The sequence below is a fragment of the Xyrauchen texanus genome, chromosome 3 (genome assembly GCF_025860055.1).
Source record: "Xyrauchen texanus isolate HMW12.3.18 chromosome 3, RBS_HiC_50CHRs, whole genome shotgun sequence".
NCBI lineage: Eukaryota > Metazoa > Chordata > Actinopteri > Cypriniformes > Catostomidae > Xyrauchen > Xyrauchen texanus.
Genome location: NC_068278.1, coordinates 3082974 through 3106995, shown reverse-complemented (window position 1 = coordinate 3106995; position 24022 = coordinate 3082974). Strand labels below are relative to the sequence as shown.

Sequence of the window (24022 nt, the reverse complement as noted above, 5' to 3'; positions counted from 1 at the left end):
ATTTACTCACTTTCATTTCAGTCATGAAAACTCTCTGAATAATTTTAGGGGGTTATAACGAATATGCCATGTTAGTAGGTTAGGCATTGGCAGACTAGATATGCTTATGCTGCTACAAGTACGAGGAATTTCTATTGCTTGAACAACAACACATGCTGTGTTGAGCATGTAAGAGGTGTTTCTGCTGCTGCACAATTAGACATACATACAATACCCTTGCAGCAGATCTAGACAAGTGGGAGGGTTTCAGAGAGAAAACTCTTGCACTACGCTTCAATAAAACCAGCTTACTTGCAAATAGGATTGGCTGAGGACCTATTAGCTTGGGTCATGTAGAGTTTCATGGCTGAATGATAATCAAGTAACTTAAAACCTGTTTAATTTTTTCTCTGTGAAACACAAAATGAGATGTTAGTCAGAATGTCTGAACTAGTCTTTTCCATACAATGAAAAGCAGCAACAGACTGCTGTGTTATATTTCAAGTTTTCTCAAGTCGTATGATAGACTAAAATTTATGTCTATATTATCTGAAAATCTTCTCCTCTCTGACAAAGTTTACCAATCACATTTGTGTTAGTGTTGAAAAATCAAGCCTGTAGAAGCATCAACCCAAGTTTGATGTCATTTATGCCAAACGGCATTGGATCTTGTGTCATATTACCGATGATGCCCTAGCAAGTTTATATATTCATGACTGAAAACTGAAATGCACCTTCCTTGTATGGAAAAGATTCTTCGAAATAATTTGTTATTTTGTGTTCCACAGAAGAAAGAAAGTCATACGGGTTTGGAATGACATAATGTTTAGTTAATGATGACATAATTTACATTATTGGGTGAACTATTCCTGCAACTCTTTCCTTTTCTTTGCTCTCTTTCAGATTGGGGACAGGAATGGTGAGCTGACGGCCAGAATTAATGTTGAGGAGTTGATGGAAGCTCTTGGGGTGAAGGAGGCCGATCTCTCTCCATCTGACTCAGATTTTACAGTGCAGGGTAAGACAGGAAACCTTTTAAGTAACTACACTGGTAACATCTAGGAGAGACTGTCACACTTTTAACTACAGTGAATATTTCTCAGGGTGGGTTTATTTCTGTAGAAAAACAAACCTTGACTATATAAATAAGTACAATTTCATGAGCACTTCCATTATTGCCCAGCAAATCAAAATACAACTGGCGACCTGTCCAGGGTGTCCCCCGCCTTTCGCCCAATGTTAGCTGGGATAGGCTCCAGGCCCCCGCGACCCTGTACACAGGATAAGCGGTTGACGATGGATGGATGGATGGAAATCAAAATACAGTTCATGTATTGCTTGACAGATGTTGTCACACTATATGGAGTAAGATGTCACAAATGTGGGCCCACTGTTTATTGACACATATATCTACTGAAAAAATAATATATATATATATATATATATAATGTTGATCAAACAAGCAGTTAGTCCAGCCAAACCAACTCACGCCATTGGTTGAGTTGAGTTGGGTTGCTCAAAACAAACAGAGCAATTTTTATAATGTCACAGTTTTATAGTTTAAATATTTTGAAAAATAAATTAACCTACAAATGGCTTGCTTGTCATTGTCTCTGCAAATTAAGCTGAAAAAGGAGAAAGTATTTGAACAATGAACTTCAGTTTTAAGAGGGTTTTGAACTGGGTATTTGAAAACCAACCCACTTCTAGAGAAAACACATTAACGTTACTTAGGCAACATCACATGAGCAAGAGTGCTGTTTCTCTGAATATCACACATGCTAATATTTAGACCAACAGCACAATCTGTTACGTTCCCGTGTTGTCTGCCCTGTGTTCTCTGTTCCACTAATCACGTTTATGTCACGTTTCCTTGTTGTCTGCTCCGTTTTCCGTTTCACCCATCACCGATCCCGTTCCATGTCACGTTTTCCCTGTTGTCCGCCCTGAGTCTCACTGTCCGTGTGTGAAACTGCACTTCCCACAATTCCCGGATCACACTCCCAGCCCTGATCACTGTGTTATTGTTCGCACCTGTCTGTTATTTTGTCATTACCTTGTCTGTTTATTTAAACCCCGCTTTCTCCCCTTCCCTTTGTCAATCGTTATCGTTTCAAGTCCGTTGTTATCGGCCCTCTATGTTGATTCACCCGTTCGCGGTTACCTTGCCTCTCGTGTATGTTTATTATTAGTTAGTTTTATTGTACCCCTGGATGTCATTTTGTGTTTCAGCTTGTTTTTTCCCGTCGTGGACTTTTTATTTGTTCCTGTTTTGCCTGAGTCCAGTGTTTGTGTTTTGTTGCAATAAAGCCGCACAGTCATAACAAATACATTTGATATTGCTTTTAGATACAATTTTGATAGTGCTTTGTTATACAACAAACAGGAAAACATCAAGTAATTTGCATTTCAGATAAATATCGGTCAGTTAGTTCATCCTTGTCTTCTTCACAGAGAAAATATTTCCAAAAGAAGCCAAACCAGCAAGCACGACTTGCTCCCTGCACTGCTCTCAATACTCTTATTTGTAACTAGTGCTAGTGCTGCATTACTATATTACAGCTTTTTCTGTTGAAACATAATTTTCTGCAAAGAAAAATTTTATTCTTGAATGAATCTTTTAAGAAAACAAATTGTTCTTATTAATTTTGTACCATTGTTCACCATTTTGCTTTTAACAAATCAGTTGAATCAATGACACTTTGACTCATAACAACTTATTTGTCGTCACCTTCTGGTGTAAAGATATAGTCTGCAGAAATGGGGGAGCCAGTTCCCCTCTTGCTATTCAGCATGAGTATAATGCCAGTTTTAGTTATCTATGTGTGATACAAGTCATGTATTATTTGAGTAAACTGAGTAGATGTTGGTGGCCAAGTTTAAAACTAAAGAATATAGACTGAACTGTAAAATTAATGATGTAGTGTCTTTAAAGTCCATCCCAAATTTAATCTGGAAATGCACGTAGATGCAGTGTCCTTTTCTATTTGTCTGATAAATGCTATAGTTGTCATTATTTATTGTCAATTTATTCAATTTTAAGAGAGAGTAGTCCATGCTTTTGACCAAAATGAGTTGCAGTTAATTTCCAGTAAAGTCCATCTTAAGTCTGAAATGCAGACAGTGGACAGTGAAGTATCCCTTGATGTACGGTGGGAATTGGCAGCAATTCATCCTCTGTGAAGTCTAATAATCATCAAAGCACCCCTCACTGTCTGGTTGGCACAGGCTGCAGTTTGTAGCAATCACTCAGTGACACATAGTTGTGGGAGTGTAACATCGGTCTGGATTGCAGTTGGATCTAGGAGGCTCTGATAACCTCTGGATATGTATCCCAAGGATAAGACAGGGGAAAAAATTGAATAATATTAGTGTAGATACCATTCAGATTTACAGAATCTGTAAAGTGTTTCTGGTTCTGGAAGACCTGATTAATGCAGCATAATTATGAGTTGAGCGATACAGTAAATTAGGTATATGCCTGGCTGAAGAGATGAGTCTTTAGATTTTAGTTAAACTGAGGAAGCATGTCTAAGTCCCAAACAATATTTTGAAGGCTTTTACAATGTTAAGGAGCCAAATAGAAAAATTATCTACCTTTTGTTGATTTTCATATACTAGGTACCGGTACTGTCAACAAGCTGAAATTTAGCGATCCTAGTGAACATGATAGATTATAGCGCTAAACAATGTTGCTTAAATGAGGAGCTAAACCATTCAGAGCTTTGCAAGTAATTAGCATAGTTTTAAATTCATACAAAACTGAACAGGTTGCCAATTTAATGACAATAAAATTAGTGCTCGTCCATGCTCGTCTCGGGACTCGAGTCTGGAGCCAGTGCTGAAGCAGTCTCATATGCATCAACCCCAGCAGCGCGACCGCTGTGGGAGCCTCTGGAAATATTTTAAGGAGACTGCCGTGCCCGGCCTGAACGCGGTGAGGCATTTCAGCACTGACTGCGCGTGCTCGTTGGTGAGGCACGCTAACAATGAGACTGAGTCTAACTCCATGCCAAGAAAAGAGATGTTCTGAAACGGGGTGAGCTTGCTCTTTTCCTAGTTGACCTGAAGCCCTAAACGGCTGAGGTGCCTAAGCACCTGGTCCCTGTGGGCGCACAGTAACTCTCGGGTAGAGGGCCTGAATGAGCCAGTCATCGAGGTAGTTGAGAATGTGGATGCCTGCTTCCCGAAGCGGGGCAAGGGCTGCCTCTGCGACCTTCGTGAAGACACGAGAGGACAGGGACAGACCTTGTACTGATACGCCTGGCCGTCGAACCCAAACCGTAGAAAGGGTTGATGTCGAGGCAATATTGAGACGTGGAAGTACGCATCCTTCAGGTCTACCATTGCGAACCAATCTAGATGCCGGATGCAAGTTAGAATGTGTCTTTGCGGTAGCATTTTGAACGGAAGTTTCAAATCGCCTCCATCGCCAGCTTGGTTGTCCTCAATCCCGTGGGAAGAAGGAGCGACACAGGGGTGGAAGGGCATCTTTATAAAGACGCGTCCTGAAAAGGACATTAAACGCCAGCTGTGTATATGCTCTTTTAGAGATCCAACAGCAAGCGCTCAGAGATGGGAGGAACAGTTTGTGACTCGCAGCTCGCTGCATACATAACCGGTCGAAAATTTCGGAATGAAACAGACGCATTTCCTTCCTTTTATACCCGTATGTCCGGGGGGCGGAACATGCAAATTCTGTCTACCAATTTCTCATTGGCCTTTTCTCATAGATCAGAGATGCAAAAGGCTCTCAAGAGAGACCCCTAGTGTCGCTTCTTCGACACAACATCGAAGTGAGCGACAGATGGGGAATGATTAATAATAATTGTAATAATAATAATAATAATAATAATGTTAATATTACTGTAATAATAGAAATAGTCATCTTTCACCACCATGTTGTTCCAAACCCATATGACTAATTTCAGCCCAAAAATATTAAATGCGCTAATTTTCTCATTCTCATTCCATCCAAGATGTGTATGACGTTCTTTCTTATAATTTTTAGAAGAATATCTCTGTTGGTCCATACAATGCAAGTGAATGGTGACCAGAACTTTGAAGCTCCAAAAAGGACATGAAGGAAGCATAAAAGTAATTCATATGACTTTATAATTTCTAAAGTCCTTTTTTAATATTATTTCTTCTATTAATTATTAATGCCCAGTAGGTGGCGATAAGACAAAGAATTGAATCACCAATTACACAAAAAGAAGAATGTGAAAGTGGAGATTTATTAGTAAAAAAGAATTTAAATATTGATCTGTTTCTCACCCACACCTATTGCTCTTATCTCTTCTGAAGACATAGAATTAACCAAGTCAAGTCAAGTCAAATTTTATTTCTATAGCACATTTAAAAACAACAGAGCTGCGCCAAAGTGCTGTACAATATTACAATATGCAATTTAAAAGCATTGAAATAGACAAGGCAAAAGACAGGTTTATACATATAGCACCTGATATAATTCATTCAAAAGATTCATATACAATCAATCAAGCAGTTTATTTAAAAGCACTAGAGAATAAATACGTTTTAAGAGCCGATTTAAAACTTGTTAGTGTCGGAGCAGACCTCACAGCGAAGGGCAGACTGTTAGGAGCAGCGGCAGAGAAGGCCCGACCACCCTTGGTTTTGCAGCGAAAGCGTGGAACAGTTAAAAGAAGCTGATTACACGATCTAAGATTTCTTTGGAGAGTGTACATAGTCAGTAAATCACATATGTATGTTGGTGCAGCACCGGATAGCGCTTTGTACACCAAAACTGCAATTTTAAAATAAATTCTGAACTTAACTGGGAGCCAGTGTAAAATTTCTAAGACAGGAGAGATGTGATCTCTCTTTTTTGTACCAGTCAGAAATCTCGCTGCAGCATTTTGAACAACTTGCAGACGAGTGATTGTAGATTGAGGCAGACCACAGTACAGGGAATTACAGTAGTCCAGTCGTGATGTAATGAAGGCATGGATTACAGTCTCTAAATCTTTTGGGGACAAGAACTGTTTTACTTTTGCCATAGATCTCAATTGAAAGAAACTGCCTTTTACCACTGAGCTGACTTGTTTTTCAAAGTTAAGTACCGAATCTAATGTAAATCCAAGATTCCTTACATGAGGTCGAACACTGACAGGGAAGAACCGAAATTAAAAGTAGCTGAGGAGCTAGGTGGGCCTAAAATCAAAATTTCACTCTTACTTTCGTTTAATTGTAAGAAATTGTTTGCCATCCAGCATTTGATCTCATCAAAACAGTCACACAGGGCTTCCAGGGGATAAGACATATCGTTTTTTGCCGGTAGATAAAACTGTGTATCATCAGCGTAACTGTGGTAGGATATTCTATGTTTCTCAAATATGGCCCCCAGTGGCAGCATATATAGTGAGAAGAGAAGCGGGCTTAAAATGGACCCTTGGGGCACACCACAGACTAGGGGAACAGATGCAGAAGTAAATTTACCCATATTTACTGTGAAGGTTCTGTCTTTGAGATACGAGGCCAACCACTGTAAGGCCGCACCCTGAATCCCCACCACTTTTTCCAACCGATGCAACAGGATACTATGGTCGATAGTATCAATAGCAGCGCTTAAATCTAGTAGGACAAGCACTGCATGCGATCCGGTGTCAAGGATTTGCAAAAGGTCATTATTGACCTTCAACAAGGCAGTTTCTGTACTGTGCATAGATCTAAAACCAGACTGAAAAGTATCTGAAATGTTAGATGTGCCGAGATAAATATTCAACTGGTCATGCACGACTCAAACCAGTGTCATTTGAATTCCTTAGAAGCTCAGAAAGCACATAAAGGCAGCATTAAAGTTTTGGTACCTATTCACTTGCATTCAAGTATAAACTAACAGAGCTGAGATATTCTTATAAAATCTTGTTCAGCAGAAGAAGAAGAAAAAAAAACACATCTGGGATGGCATGAGGGTGGGAAAATGATTCCTATAAGGAGATGTTAGACAGAATACTAACCTTAATTATCATTTACTTTCACTGAATCTTTTCCCCCTCCATATTTTGAAAGGGAATGGTGACTGAGACTGTCAGTCTCTAACAGTCTGTCTAACATATTTTGGGTTCCACAGAATACAGAATGTTTCACAGGGTTGGAAGAACATGATGATATAATATTAATTAAAGGCTGAACTATCACTTTAAAGATGCTTCTCAGATTTGGACGAATCTGTCAATTAGAAGAGAAGTTTGGAAACCTTTTTCTAGTAATTATTACAGTGAAAAACATGAACAAAGTCACACAGTTCCAGGCTATATATAATGTTTAATTATACGCTGAAGCAAAATCGTTTTATTCATGCCTTCTCATCGTCATCATTATTTCACAGCTTTTTATGTCCTGCGTGAATTTAGTTCAGTGACAGTCATTTAGATAATTAGTTCTGTACACAAAGGGTAAATTGCACCTTATCTCTGTTTGGAAGCGAACATTTCCCATTGTAACGAATCAAAATAAATTATTTTCATCAGAAATTTACTTGAGTAAGAGTGAAAAGTACCCACCATAAAACATACTCATAAAAGTATATTTTTTCCAAACAGTTACTCAGATAAATGTAGCACATTACTTCCCACCTCTGGTAGCAAGAGCAAAAGATGACAGAGAATTTGTACTTATATTGGACAATGTCAAATTAAGCGCTATCACTTCAAAAGAATTAAACTTGTATCCTGACATCCGAGTTACACCAAGATCACTGGAAATTGTAGCAATGCCTCCTCCTCAACTGTCCTTTCGGAAAAACCTAGATGAGGAGATTCATTTAAACTAATATATTCTTCTGATTTTAGCCAGGTTTCAGTAAAACAGAGGGAATCCAAACTATGATCTGTATTAATTTAATTTACAATTAGTGTTTTGGATTAAATAGATCTAATGTTTAGTATCCCTACCTTTATTAAATATTTATCTTTTTTTTTTTTTTTTTTTTGTCATTTTCTAGTTTGACATCAAAAAACATTTTCTTAATGACTTAAAGGTTTTGTGTTTGGTAGCAGACACATCCTCTATATGATATATGGTGATATGGGCTCAATGTGTAGTAGATTATATGACTGTATCAAGGCAGCTAGGTGGATGCTGTACACTGGTGGTGGTTGAGGAGAGTCCCCTCTTCAATATGTAAAGTGATATAAAAGTAGTGTCATAAAAACGTATAAGTGTAACGTTCAACATTCAGCTAGCAGACGGTCAGTTTAGCCAGTATGACCTGGGCCCCAGTGAGTCAAACACTAACACTATTAAGACTATGAATCAAATTACTAGAGAAAAGAGCGGTCTATCCCAAAAACCCTTCCAATTGTCTATATATCCTATGCTATTCTCTGGACACCACTCAGACAGCCAGCCATTCAGTGACAATAATCTACATTTTAGTGCATTTTAGAGTAGTGTGGTTGTGACAGACAGAAGGGTGACAACACTTTGCCCTTGAAGTTAGCAGGTAATTTCTAGGATGAGACAGATATCACAAATGTCTGCTGACATTCAACACAAACAAACTCTCTTCATCTCTAATGAATACGCTCTCATAAACATGTTTGAAGGCAAAATAATGTTAAAGTAATGCAGCAATTACTTAATGAAGTAATTGAATGTTAATATGTTAGTAATTAGTATTACAAAAATGATCCTTAACATCTTGTCCTTGTGTTCTCCTGACAGGTGCCAGACCAAAGTTCACCAAAAACAACAGTATGGATAGTGTTGACCTCTGGAAATACAATACTGAAAAGGTCCAATCTTTATTAAATAATTTGGTAACCATAAGTTTTCCAAGTAAAAATCTTTTGTTCATCTTAGAACAACATTCCTGTCAAACAAACCCTATCCCTGACCTAAACTCTAACCATAGCAATTAATTACCTCTTAAATTAGAGGGATATTGTAGTTTGGTAAGAATAATGTTGCTTAACCCTAAATGTAACCCATGAATCTGACTGGTTTATAGGAATGTTTTTACAGGAACAGCAAGAAGCCATGTGGTACTTCATTGTGTCCAGTGTGTAGGAACCAGTAATTTAGAAATACTACTATTGCTTCACTTATTATCACTTACAGTTTCTATAATTTTGTCATAAGAGCACATGCTCATGTGTTGTTTTGTGGATTGAAGAATGGAGATGGTCCTGATGTTGATGGTGTATCAAGGAGGTCAAGGAACAGCAGAAGGAAAGGTTACACAGACAGTCAGTCATCTGATGAGAGACAATGGCTGGACTCGCCTCTAGACACGGATGACATCACCGTTCATGTCACACCTCCAGTGAGTGTCTTTCTAACTGTCTATGTATATGGATCATTCTTTGGAAATGGAAATATTCATGCATTAAATGTTTTTTTATTAGATTTTTATGTAATTGTTTTAACAAATACTAACTATTATCTCCAATCTTAAAATGTGGTTACAGCTAGGGGTGGGTGACAAACCATTAAAATATACCAGTGGGAATGTGTCAAACAGTAGGATTTTCTTTCTGTCGTTTTTATCATGGCCATGTAAAGTGTCACCGTATGTTAAATAATGCGTTCCAATCAGACGCTAAAAAAATCATTATCTTACGATCATTATATTCATTTTTTCTGTCATCAGTTACTTTTGTGTTATTTCTGCATTAAAGGGTGCCCTTTTCTCAAGGTTTTGGATAAGTGTGAGCTCTCTCACACACACACACACACGCATGTTTGGAATTATCTGGCAATGTTAGGTAAATAATGAAAAATACCCAGTTAAAGGTTCCATTTTCCAAAGGAAGACAAAAATTTGAAATATATTTTTTAGTCTATATAACCCATTAAAATTGAATAATAAATGGGGACTACTCTTCCATCCAGTATGTAATGATGTGGTGTTTGTACAGTTACTACATGAGTGTTTTAGCTGAAATTGTAACTCAAGCTGAACGAGCAGCTGTGCTTGTGTTCAGGTTTAATTGAATCCATGTTGTAAAGTGCTTCAATTAAGATTTTACCTGATATCACCAGCGATTTGTGTTTCACTGTGAATCAATACATATGGGTGCACTGCTGCCTAATGCATCCATCTGCATGTGTGCTGCTCACGCAATCAAGAGAATATGACAATATCACACTTTAATAATGCAATTATTAATATTTACAGTTTTTTTTATTTTGCTTATGGTCAGTCAAATGTCATAAGGTATCCAGTATAGACACACTTTTGATTATATTTTTTATTGAATAATTCAACCATTATTGTTGGCTAATTATAGTCCTTATTTAGGATATAAACTGGGCTATAGTTTTGCATGACATTATATTATATTGTATTATTGCTCTTTTTTTCTTTAAATCAATTTGCAAAACCTTCACTAAGAATAGTTATAACAGCAGCAATTGTCTGTGTAGAATTCGTTCATATCTTTCAGTACTTTTGTATTAATTCTCATGGGTTTGTAAAAATATCTTTCTCCTTGACCCTGCACACGCACACACACGCACACGCACACACATACACCTTGTCTGCATGTGTTTCAGGGTTTGTGCATTTGACCAAAGGCCACAACACTGGGTCATGGGGTTTCTATGGAAACCATGATGTTATTTAATCAAAGACCCATTCTCTCTCACTCTTGCTCTCTCTCACACGCTCAGTGTAACTGAATTATTGAAGTAAATGCATCGACAGCTTTAAGAGCTGAACAGGATGAGAGAGACAGACAGACAGAGAGAGTACAGGAAGGGTTTAGGGAGATACCGGAGACTGAGGACTTCATGATGTATTCTCTACTATGAGCAGAAGAATGACAAACATATGGACGTTTGTGGAGGAAAAATGTGAGACTTTATCTGCATGCTTTGACTTGTATTGTTGAAGTCCTTTTACACAACAAAAATGTATTTTCTTTATCAGTATTTTTGTCTTGTTTTTCGGTCAAAGCTAAACATCCTAAAAACAAGACTAAGCAAACAACATTTACTAAGCAAAACTGTGCAATTGTAAATAATTTTTCAGAGAATATATCTTGAATTGTATTGTAAAATTGTATTCACTTTCACACAAATCATGAGTAAAACATTAGATTATCAGTTCATAAACACTTACTTTCTTCCAGTTCCTCGCACAATGCTATCTTATGACATCTACACATTTTACTATAGCGCATGACTTGTAAGGCGATTTGCAACTCGAAAGAGCATTAACTGTAAAAACCTTATCTGTTTTGGAGAATATTTAACTCGCTTTTATAACGGAATTGTTTTCAAGCTTTGAAGTACTCCTGTTTCACTTGGACAAGGATCAAATAGCGATCGCAGTGATGTATCATCCGCCGAAGCCTAACAAGCATTTTATAAATGAGTTTTCAAATTTTTTAGAACAAATTGTTCTTAAGTACGATAAACTTTTCATTGTGGGGGATTTTAATATTCATGTTTGCTGTGACTCAAATCCATTGACAAGGGAGATTGTTAGTCTTGTTGACTCTTTTGATTTGATCCAAATGGTGCATGTACACACTCATAAACAAGGTCATACATTAGACCTCGTTTGATCACACGGATTGTCGATATGTGATCTTAAAATCTGTGATTTAAGCTTTTCTGAACATAAGCCTGTTATATTTATCTGTTATTCTTTAAATGAAAATTTGAGTCAATTTCTTTAAACTCATGTCAAGATTGAATTAAGCAGTTAAAACCTACTATGTCTCTGTATGATATTATCCATACACATTTTCTTATTCAGGTTTTTAATGTTGCTGGGCCAAGTATTTTAGCAATAATAAAAAGTCAATAAGAAAAAGTCAAATCTTGACTCAACTGTCTTATCTAATTTTAGACCAATTCCTTTTATTTCTATAATTTTAGAGATGGTTGTTCTTGTTCAACTGCAAAGTATTTTTAGAGTTAAGTAGTACCTTTGAAACACTCCTGTCTGGGTTTAGGACACATCACATTACTGAGTCTCTCAGAGAAAAGTTTTAAATGATATTTTGTTATCTGGCGATTCTGGCAATTTAGACTTAAGTGCTGCTTTTGATACTCTAGACCACAGTATTCTTATTTCATACCTAGAACACTATGTGGGCATTAAAGGTAATGCTCTCAACTGGATTAAATCCTATTTGGAGGATAGAAACGTTTCAGTTTGTATTAAGGTTTTTTCATCGTCCAAATCTACTCTGACCTGTGGGGTTCCACAAGGCTCCATTCTGGCCCCTGTTTTGTTCTCAGTATACATGCTTCCCTTGGGATCTATTTTTGAACAAACACGGGGTCTCGTTTCACTGTTATGCAGATGACACTGAAATATATCTGCTCTGGAAGCATAATGACAAAAATGTCTTGAAGTCCTTATCCGCTTGCCTGTCAGATATTAAGTCATGGATGTCCTTAAATTTCTTAAATCAAAATGAGAGCAAGACAGAGGTGATTGTGTTTGGGCCTTCAGGCATCTCAGGCAGCAAACATTATGATTTGTGAAATTTGGCATCTTATGTTAAACCCTCTGTGAAAAATGTGGGTGTCATATTCGATTCTGCACTGAAATTTGACAAACCGATAAATGCAGTGGTCAAAACTAGCTTGTTTCAATTAAGGCTCCTAGTTAAGGTTAAGCGTTTAAGGTTATCATTTGAAGAGTTTGAGAGAGTGATACATGCTTCTGTTTCATCTCGACTCGACTACTGCAATTCACTTTATATAGGAATAAACCAATTGTACATTAATCGTTTACAAACTGTTCAAAATGCAGCTACTTTTGACTTCTACTCGGAAATATGAACACATTACCCCTGTCTTATTCTCTTTACACTTGATTTGCCAGTCCCATACAGAATTGATTAAACAAATCCTACTTTATGTTTTTAAAGCCTTGAATAGACTGGCACCGAATTACCTCTCTGACCTTCTGAGTGCAAATACATCTGTTAGACGTCTAAGGTCATCTGAGCAGAGATTATTGATGGTTCCTTGGTATAGACTGAAGTCGAACTGTGTGCTGTGCTTTTGCCATTGCTGGCCCTAAACTGTGGAAAAGCTTACCATTAACCCTTAGAGGAATTTGGACAGAATCAGCATTTAAATCAAAGTTAAATTATTTTCTATTTACTTCTATTTTACAGGCTTATGATTGTCCATAGAGTTCAAAGGTGTAATCTTATATATGTACAGTTTGTACAGCATAGCTGTATTGAAGTATTTATGTGATATTTCTTTTATTATGGTTGTACAGCACATTGGTCAACTACTTTTGTTTTATTGTGCTCTATATATAAATTGATTGATTAAATTGATTTATTTTTAAGGGTATGCATATATTGCCAACACGTTACATTAATGTTCTCTTTGTTAAGGCTTTATAAATGGGTTAATTAATGTAAGTAAGACAAGCAGCATGCATTAATATAGCAACATTCGTGCTATACTTGCCAAATAGTGAGCATTTTAAATTAATGTTATAAATGCTTAATAAATACACTTACTCATACTTATATTAATCAAATACATAAAATGCCCTAATTCATGATTTATGTCAAAATGCAGCAGAAATAGTCTATTATAGTGAGATAAAGGAGGGATTATGTCACTTTGTGTTTATATTCATTACTGTAATGTCATTAATGTAATGTCACTTTCCTTTTCACGTTAATGTCAAAAGTAAGATGCAACTCCGAGAGCTCTTCCAACTTACCTAGTCCTAGTTACCCGTACAAAAGTCCAAACCATACATACATACGTCTATGTACATAGATTTCTAATGCTGCCAGCACATTAATAAATGATTCAAACAATATGTGTCCACTTTCACATTTTCATATATTACTAATGTTGAATAAGTGTTATGAACAATTTATAACATGTAAGTTTAAATTGTTCACTATTAGTCAAGACATGACTGTTGGCCTTTTTATTTATGATGCTATAACTGCATATACTGTAAATGATTTATAATGCATTCATAAATTACTAATTGGTCATTAATGAACCACTTTATAAAACATTAATGTAAAGTGTTACCAGTATTTTTTCTTTTTCATGCGCCCATGGCGAAGATGCCATGGGCGCATGTTGAGGGTTTATGAAACCAGCAAAAATCGAATTGCCAAGCAGCCTTTTAATGCTGCGCTTTATACTCTTGGAGAGCGAAATTAAAAAGAAACTCGCTGCTAAAATGATACCCTTGTCCATTGTGAATATTCAGTGTAGCTGTGTACAAAGTGCCGCACACAAAGAGAGGTCACTGCCAAACCAAGCAACCAACCAATGTTCCTATCAACATCAAATAATTGCGGTGTGTTCTCACGTTCTCGTGAACTCTTTGTACGTCATCATCTACTTCCAAAGTTCAATACCAGTACTCAAGAATGCAAGTATAACCGAGAATGTATTAAATGACTCGAATGTGTTCTTCATCAGGCCAAATATCGAGGAAACATTAGATGGTGATTTGTGCACCAGAACCCATTTGAAGTCCCAGAAGTCATAGTGTCTGTACAGAGGCAGACGAAGGACATTTATTGTGTTTTTATAAAGAGTTTGAGATTACAGTATTTCACCTTTGCCTTAAGAAAAGATTTTCACTTGGTTAACAGAAGCTCATACTGTTTGCTTTAATGGAGATATGATGTCATGCTCAGTTATTTGAATATTTGATTGTGTAACTGTTGGCACATACAGTCACTGCCCATTAATGACCCTTAATCACTGTCCTCATAATCTCCCCTTCATAATGAAATGTGTTCCTACAGTAGTACAAAGATGGACACATAAAGAGAGAGAGAGAAAAGAGGACACACAGTGATAGAATAGAGCAGAGGTGTCATTAATTTGAATGGATGATTGTCACCGGATGAATGAATCACTCAGTAAGAATTAATGATTATATATGATCGATTATATTGCATTGCTGGCATTGTATTTTATCATTTTATAGCACTGCGCTTAAGAGATGTTAAACTGTTGTAGCTTAAAAACTCAATTTCATGTGGTCTGATTAATGGTTTGGAAGCTTAAATGTTATTGGTGATTGTTTAAATGTTGTTAGAATGCTTAAATATTTGTAAAGTATGTCAATACTGTTGCTATATATATTTAATGATGCCGAGATTTGAAATGAGTGTTTGTTGAGCAGGGCTGGGCTAGTACTGGCATATTTCACACTGTTATTGATTAGCTGTTTGATTGGGTCTGTCCTACAAGAGCCCACTCACTGATTGATCTATGATCACTCAATCTAATATTCACACAAGATGCCTTTGTACACTCATTTTTAAAGGTGACATTTATCCGATAAGGACAAAGATGTGTTGTTGACTCATTGTAGGCATCAGTCTTTAATTAATCTCAAGCATTCAGAGTAACACAGGACAAAACATTCATCTAATTTGATTTGTCTTGAGTTGATCAGTGTGATTAAAACATCATTTGATGTTGTTTTGTGGACTTTACGAATCCATCTCACATCAGGGTGGTGATATTGTAATGTTATTCAGGTCTTTAGTGTCAGGTGTAAATGACTGCAATGCATTCAGCACAGTGGAATTGATTGTGTGTAGATGGATAGTGAAATGTCATTGTGATAATCACACACTCAGAGCTGTTGAGAATTGAGATAACAGCTCACATGAGTGTTTACTAATGTCAGGATAGATTGCACCAACACGTGACCAGCTCAGACCAATAGACCCATCTAACCGGTACTATCATTTAAACCCAGATAATACTGTATTCTCAAAATATTTTAAAGATATATTTCAGCTTTATTGCCAAGTATACTATGGTATTTGTAATGAGCCATAGTAATAATTATGTATTATGAAAAAATGGTATTACCATAAAAAATTATGGTAATACAAATGTATTAAAAATAAAGTTTTACAATAGTTCATTTTACCCACCCACCCACACACACATATTTTAGATTTTGCTCTTATGGAAAGAAATTGGTACTTTTATTCACCAATGTGGCATTCAACTGATCTCAATATATATTCAGGACATTAATAACGTGAAAAATTACGATTACAATTTGAAAAAAAATTCAGAACTTCTTCAACTACTTAAAATATTTCTCATCAAAAAATCCTGCACATGCAGCAATGACAGCTTTGCAGATCCTTGTTATTCTAGCGGTCAGTTTGTCCAGATACTCTGTGATATTTCACCCCACACTTCCTGTAGCACTTGACATAGATGTGACTGTGGTGTCGGACACTTCTCACACACCTTACAGTCTAACTGATCCCACAAAAGCTCAATGGGGTTCAGATCCATTACACTCTTTTCCAATTATCTGTTGTCCAATGTCTGTGTTTCTTTGCCCACTCGAACCTTTTCTTTTTGTTTTTCTGTTTCAAAAGTGTCTTTTTCTTTATAATTCTTCCCATAAGACCTCCTGAGTCTTCTCTTTACTGTTGTACATGAAACTGGTGTTGAGCGGGTAGAATTCAATGAAGCTGTCAGCGGAGGACATGTGAGGCGTCTATTTCTCAAACTAGAGACTCTGATGTACTTATCCTCTTGTTTAGTTGTACATCTTCCACATCTCTTTCTGTTCTTGTTACAGTCAGTTGTTCTTTGTCTCTGAAGACTGTAGTGGACACCTTTGTATGAAATCTGCAGTTTTTTGGCAAGTTCAAGCATTGTATAGCCTTCATTCCTCAAAACAATGATTGACGGATGAGTTTCTAGAGAAAGATGTTTCTTTTTTGCCATTTTTGACCTAATATTGACCTTAACACATGCCAGTCTATTGCATACTGTGGCAACTCCAAAACAAACACAAAGATAACGTTCAGCTTCATTTAATGAATCAAATATCTTTCAGCTGTGTTTGATATAATGGAAAGTGATTTTCTAGTATCAAATTATCAATTTATCATGATTATTCAAGGATAAGGTGTTGGAGTGATGCTGCTGTCTAAATCTGATCAAAAATGACTTTTTTTCAAATAGTGATGATGTTTTTTACATCAGTAATGTTCTGACTATACTTTGTGATCGGTTGAATGCCGCTTTGGTGAATTAAAGCACCAATTTCCTTCTGAAAGTTTGGAATAATGTACAGAATTTGCTGTTTCGGAAGGAAATTGGTACTTTAATTCACCAAAGCGGCATTCAACTGATGAACATCGTATAGAAGTAGTATTAAGTTGTTTAATGATCAGCAAATGGTTGCACACATACATGTTTTAAATGAAAATTTCATTTGTATTTTGTGCAGAAGCTAAGTTGTGACCCATCAGATGAGGACTGCTTCTTTGACCTGTTGAGTAAGTTTCAGAGCAGCCGTATGGATGACCAGCGCTGCCAAATGGATGATACGCCCGATGGAGAGGATGTGGGAGGAGTGGATGAATCTTCTTTTAATGACATGATCGGTCAGTCACATGCACTCTTTTACTATCAACTCTACATAATAAATATCAATATTCACATATACACAATATTCTTCAGATATATGACACAAATAAAATGTGTTTATATATATATATATATATATCTCATGAATATACATTTAATTCTGTAAAGAGTAAAACAGTGAGAAATAATGTTGAACTACCCATTTGGATTTTATTGGCTAATTATTAAGAGTTGCTCGTAAAGAAAAAAAGAATTTTTTTTATTTCAAAGGTAGAACGTTTTTGTGCAGTGATGAATTCACAATAAGATCAGGGACATTAATAAAGCAAGAAATAAAGTACTTTTTTTTCTGTTTCACAACAAAGTCAGATACTACAAAGTGAGAAAGGCACAAAAAATTAAATAACAGCAGCATACACGAATAGCATAGACCCTCCTCTGGGACGGACACACACACACACACACACACACACACACACACACACACACACACACACACACACACACACACACACACACACACACACAAACGTTTTCACATCAAAATGTGCCTATATTAGACCACTAACCTGAGATATGGTTCCATTGCAAGGGGCATTTTCAATATGGTGTTCTGAAGGTAAGTAATCTATGAATGAACTGATCATTGCCCTTAAGCACAGCAGCAATTCTCTCATGAGGGAGCATAGCAAAAATCTCCTTGTACCACAGAATGGAGCGCAGGCCAAGGAAAACACTTTTGGCACGGATTTCTCACTGAAAAGAGTTTTGCAAGAGTGAGGGGGAAGGCGGGTCTACCTGTTTCTAGTAACCAATCAAATAACGTTTTCCTTGACCAGTTTACTCTGTCTGACCTGATTGGTTTAATAATGTGACAGACAGCTTCTTCTTCTTCATATGTCTCAGCGTCATTCCTCTGGGTATCTCTCCTCTCTTATATATTAAACTGGAACACGTTTTACCATTGGCATATAGAACATTTTTTAGAATGTCAGACTTTAAAAAACTAAATGGACAGCGTTGTTCATAGCTATTTGTTTATTAATAATCTTCATAAAAATAAAATACATTGTGATCATTTAGAATTACATTTTGCAACCCTACTGAAAAAGGCAACAGCATTACATTTAATTAACAGCGTTAACATTTGTTAGAATTGACCCGGCTAGTCTGCAGTGGTACACTAACAGAGTGGTTCAACTAAATCCCCACTCATAAGCATAATGAAATGTAAATGTTTTTATTGTGTTGTTATTATTTTTGATATGCTTGTTACAGAGGTTACAGAGGGTGGTTTGGAGTAGATAATAGCTCTTTAATAGCACATGTGGGCTCTTTCGTGCTGCAGATCACAGGTTTGAAACTCGCAACACTGTGGCTGTTTCTCAGTCTGCATTCCTATGTGTTCTCACGTGCTTGTGAACTCGTGTGATGTCATCATCCACTGTCGAAGTACAATTCCAATCCTCAAGAACGCAAGTACCGAGAGTGCATAAAATTACACGGATGTGTTTTTGATCAGGCCAAATATCGAGGATGGTGTCTTGTGAGCAAGAAACCATTGAAGTCCCAGAAGTCATAGCGGTTGAAATGGAATTTCAAGCATTGTTAGCTGTGCTTTTTGTCTACATTGCAAGCTCACTGCAGCCAAGCGAGAAAATGAACTCCGCAACACGTGTAATACAAGAACATGATATCAGAGAAAGACTACGTAAGTTTTTGTTCTCTGTTGCTTCACTTTATTTCCAAAAGTTCCACAGTTGCTGCTGCGTTTGTTTTAGCCGCATTGCAATGATAGTGAGGGATTTCTGTTACCTCAATTTCTGGGATTCCCCCAGCGCACTTGAGTGCAAATGTGGATGCAATAGTTGTCAATTTTTTAAATGTATGTGTTCTGGTGATTAGTTTGGAGAGTTCATATGAATTAACCAGTTCAAATAAATAAGAAATCACAGATTCCGGGTGGACCAAGTGTCCTGTGCACCCAATCGATTTTTACAGTACCATGTTTGGTCTCCAGGCCAAGCAATGTAAGCAGCAATGTCTGGAAGAACTGAACAGGTTGTCGACCGTCCGCGCCTTATTTCAGGCAGATGGCCCAATTGTTATCCCTCCATCTGTGATATTTCTGCATCCTCAGCTCTGTCAGTCAGTTACTACATATTTTTTTAATCACAGTTATTTTGTTACTTAGCAGTGAGTCTGTGAAAAACGGTTCTCTGCCACTGTGATGGGTTTCATGTTATTCTCAATTTTAAATGTAATTCTACTGTTTTTAATTCTGTAATTAAGTTCTCAGCAATGGTTAGTATGCTCTGTTGAGGCATGGCCATCTTTGCATCCATTTCAAGCAGCTGCTTGTCCTTTTGCCGTTGTACACCCTTCCTTGGTTATTTGTTGGAATGCTGCAGGCCCAGTACCAGACCTGGTTGGGAATATACTAGTTAAGTTGTAACCCAATATATCCACTTACTTTATTTTGGTATAAAAATTTGCACAATGGTAGCAGGAGCACTCACAAGAAGACAATCATGTGACTCTGCATCTTTACAGTTTAGATTTGTTTTTTTAAAGCTCTCCATTCCACTAAGATCATTAGTGTAAAGTTTAGCATTTAGCGCAAATATTTGTTTTGTCTCTTTCTCTTTGTCAGACGGCAGTTTCCTCTCTTCTCCTCAAACTGAAGAGCTGTTTGACTTGATCGCTAGTTCTCAGAGTCGTCGTCTAGACGATCAGAGGGTGAGTGTCAGCAACCTGCCTGGACTCAGAATCACTCAAAATAATCTTGGTCACCTGTGCGGAGAGGGCGACCCTCAAGAGCCCAGCGACGACTTCTTCAACATGCTCATGAAGTGCCAGGTAAGATCGTGATCACAGATACTGTGATAGACTCTTCAATTGAGTAAATTTACATGCACACCAATACGCTATTAACTACTAAAAATCAGCTTAATTAAAAAACGGACAACTCAAGAAATCCAAGCATACGTGAGATTTGAAATATTATTAACTGCTTTAAACATCAAAACCTAAACAATCATGCACACAAATTACGGCCACTGAAAAAGCCTTAAGAATGCCGGTAAAGGTGTTTACATGAAACGCGAAATCTGGGTAATGGCAAAAACCTACATATGTCAATAGGTTTTGCTTAAACCATTTAAAGGGTTTACACGACCATGCATGTTGTTGATTTATTTAGCACTATCGATGTAAGAATGTGCATGTAAACATGTACCGTCTCAGAATGGTAAATTTTAGTCTTTGTGATCAATTCATTTTGAAACGCCTTGAGATCCAGCCTTACTTATTTGCACCCAAAGTAGCTCTGTAGCAAATGTTGGTTAGCTGCCTACCTAAAAAGCATTTTATGCCATCATATGTGCACACTCCTGACCCAAAGGCATATTTACATTTTGCTGCCCTCTGACATTCTGTTTCCTGCCCTAAGAGTAATTTAAAAAAAAGGGGCAAACTTACATATTCTGCAAAGTTTCAGATTTGTGTATTCCAGCATATTACACATTGTCCTGATAAATAAATGGCCAATACATGGCAGTACATAATATTCAAAGCATTGTGTTGTTACCCAATAGTTTTTGTGTGCTATATTACAGTATCGCATCATTAGATTAGCAACATGCTTAGAAGGCAGCTGCTTATGTAGACAGTAAACAAATGAGCCCTCATGTTATATTGAACAAGTCTTATCACTGTTTATTTATGTGGTCAGTCGTCCAGGATAGATGACCAGCGCTGCTCTCCTCCCGAAGGGGGTCCGCGGGCCCCTACGGTCCCTGATGAGGATTTATTCAGTCTCATACAGAGAGTTCAGGCGAAACGGATGGACGAACAGCGTGTGCAGCTCCCGTTAGATGAACAAGAGCCGCCTGAGGCTGAGAGAGAGCCAGAGGCTGCAGACTCTTGGTAAATCCACAGGGTCCCGCAGTAGACCAGGGCCAAATATGGACAACAGGAACCAGATGAAGGAAGAGGAAGGATGCTTTTTTTGGTGCAAAACAGACTCTTTAATGAGATGAAAAGAAATGTTCACTTCAGAGTGTGTAACGTGTGCTGCCATGAGTGCAAAACATGATATTTAGCGGATGCATGTGAGATAAGAGATCATCAAATTGCAACGCAAGTGCCATCACAGTATACGGTGAAGTGTTACACCTCATGTGCTTTATAGCCAATGATCCATAAAGTTTATATTGACTAGATTAACGGACACGCCTGCATTTGAACTGAACTGACTTTGGGGAATTCACAAAGAATGAATTGCGCCCACTGATAGCATTATTTATTTTATGTTTTATTGTCCGATTCACTAAAGATATTACGCAAAACAGGTAACAGTGTAAAGACGGGGAAAAAAATTGTGCTGAACACAACTTACACAGTTAGGGGATGGTACTAAATGCTAGGTTGTGGAGGATTGTATTGTATTGTTTTGTATTGTCATTTTAAAATGCGGAAAACTACACCACGCATCTGGATATATGAAAAGTTATATTGCTCTTCTCCATCATTTGATCATTATTTGATGAATTACTGCTGTCACGATCAATAGAAATCTCTTTTATATTAAATGTACCCATCTGCTTTCTGTGGGCAGTTATTGCACCACACAAACAGAGAACAGTTCCTATTAATTTCTTTCCTTAAGAATGTCATACAATCCTTCATAAAAGAGATGTGTGCCAAGAACCAAACCAACCAGCTCCGAGGTCAGTCACAGCATTACAAACTTTGATTTGAAGCAAAAAAGGATTTTAAAATATGAAAAAAAGACAAAGGTACAAGACTGTGTACTTACCGTCTTTAATGAGGGAATGAACTACAATCCCATGAAGCATTGCAAAAACTATGGAAGAAATATAAAACGATTTATTTAAAATAGTTGATTTTAAGTATAGAAATAATATATTTTAATTTTATTGTCAAACATTCAGATATTTGCAAATATAAATAGTGAGACTCGAGTGGGCAGTTGCCGCAGAGCACTTTTGCTGTGCTTTGTCTTCCACGATTCTGATTGTTGGATCTTTCTCTTTAGGATCATGGGTTTTGTAGTTCTGTGCCAGAAATTCTGCAAATAAACACTAATAAACTAAACAAATAATAATAATAAAAAAACGATCTATGTTTTGTATTAAGTTGAAAGTGGACTGAAGGCTTTAACGGAAGCATATACCATTGATTAACAACCTCAGAACTCAAGGTAGGTTTGTCTTTAAAGGTTTATAAGTTATCATTAATAATCAAGACCCCTACAGTAAATATGAATTGTATTTGTACTTCCAGAACCCAACTGTTTGCCCTATTGTGTTCAAGCACCTAAATCAGCTCTTTACAATGCCCAAAGTGTTTGATTCACCCCGTTGTTTCCAATATCAGATGGACAACCACCTCAATTGTCATGTTTGCTTGCATACTGCCTTAAAATGATATTCATACAGAGTCCCTTAGAGGACACGGTCTTGCTTTTTAAATGGTTACTACAGTCATGGTTATTGCGGTTTTAGTATCTATGGTTACTGTAGAAGAATAATGCAGAATTTTCGGGGGGGATAGACCGAAAGCTATTGTGAGGGAATTCAGAACTATTTCAGAATATAAAATTCCTAACTATTCTTTAAGGAGCTCTGTAGAGTTGCAGACTCTGATTGTATTCTGTATTTTACGAGCACTTGAAGGAGTATTGTTCTGGTTTAGTGTGTGTGTTTATTGACAGTATTAGTGTTGCATCATTGCCAGTGTTACAGAGCTGCTAACTTTGACCTTCCTAATCGCAAGTGCATTTGGGTTCTGCTTTTATATCGCATTTATAATTTACCTGTAAAATTAATGAAGACCTTAGGGCTGCTTATCTTTCCAAGAAACTCTTTGTTTTATCATATTTGAAGATATAATTGTTGTAAACTCCACAGATGTATTTATTAAAAGTGTTGATAAAAATGGATATCTGTAAAAAAAAAAAAAAAAAAGAAGACTGTGAAAATATTAAGTATTGATATTTGTGGAAACGTGAAAGTATGTGAATGTTCATGGTACAAAAGCTTATTTTACTCCTTGAAAGTCTGACCCACAGCAGTTTGATTGATTTTCTTTATTTTTTTAGTTCTGTGTGGGACAAAGAAAAATCGAAACAGTGATTTGCCCTGTGGTGGGCTTTGACTGCATTAGTTTTCCATCATTAGCTCGTAATCAATGAATTGTGTTGTTTGGACATTGATTGAGTTGCTCATTTTTGAGCATGATGCTACAGTGTTTACTGCATTTGTGCCAGAGCTAATCTACATTCAGAATAAGGGCTAACTTGTGTTCATTTAAGTTTTTTGAGGCATAGAAAACTAATATTTGATATCAAATGTTAATTTAATGTATTTTTATTATTTTGTGTGGAGGTGAATAGAAATTATTTATCAATTCACTGCCACCTTGTGGTTGAAAATAAGTAAAGGACAATGTTTTTTTTTTTTTACTCAGTGAGTCTGTTATGGTTTGATTAAACATTTTTGTAATACCTTTTATTTGTAATATATAAACAACAGATTCATAATGATAATTTTATTCCTATTAAAGAGATAGTTCACCCAAAAATGACAATTCTCTCATCTTTGACCTCATGCCATACCAGATGTGTGACTTTCTTTCTTCTGTAGAACACAAATGAAGATTTTTAGAAGAA

General features: G+C 36.7%; 1 protein-coding gene across 1 annotated transcript in view; it reads left to right on the top strand.

Annotated features, from left to right (window-relative positions):
• Positions 1-23321, top strand: part of LOC127622243 (G-protein-signaling modulator 1-like) — a 50131-nt gene extending 26810 nt beyond the window's left edge. The window contains exons 9-14 of the mRNA XM_052096277.1: positions 883-997; positions 8668-8738; positions 9119-9268; positions 17189-17345; positions 19982-20187; positions 21062-23321. Of these exons, the coding sequence (XP_051952237.1) occupies positions 883-997; positions 8668-8738; positions 9119-9268; positions 17189-17345; positions 19982-20187; positions 21062-21259 (897 nt within the window). The 3' untranslated portion in view covers positions 21260-23321. The remainder of the gene's footprint in view (positions 1-882; positions 998-8667; positions 8739-9118; positions 9269-17188; positions 17346-19981; positions 20188-21061) is intronic.
• Positions 23322-24022: the final 701 nt, after the last annotated feature.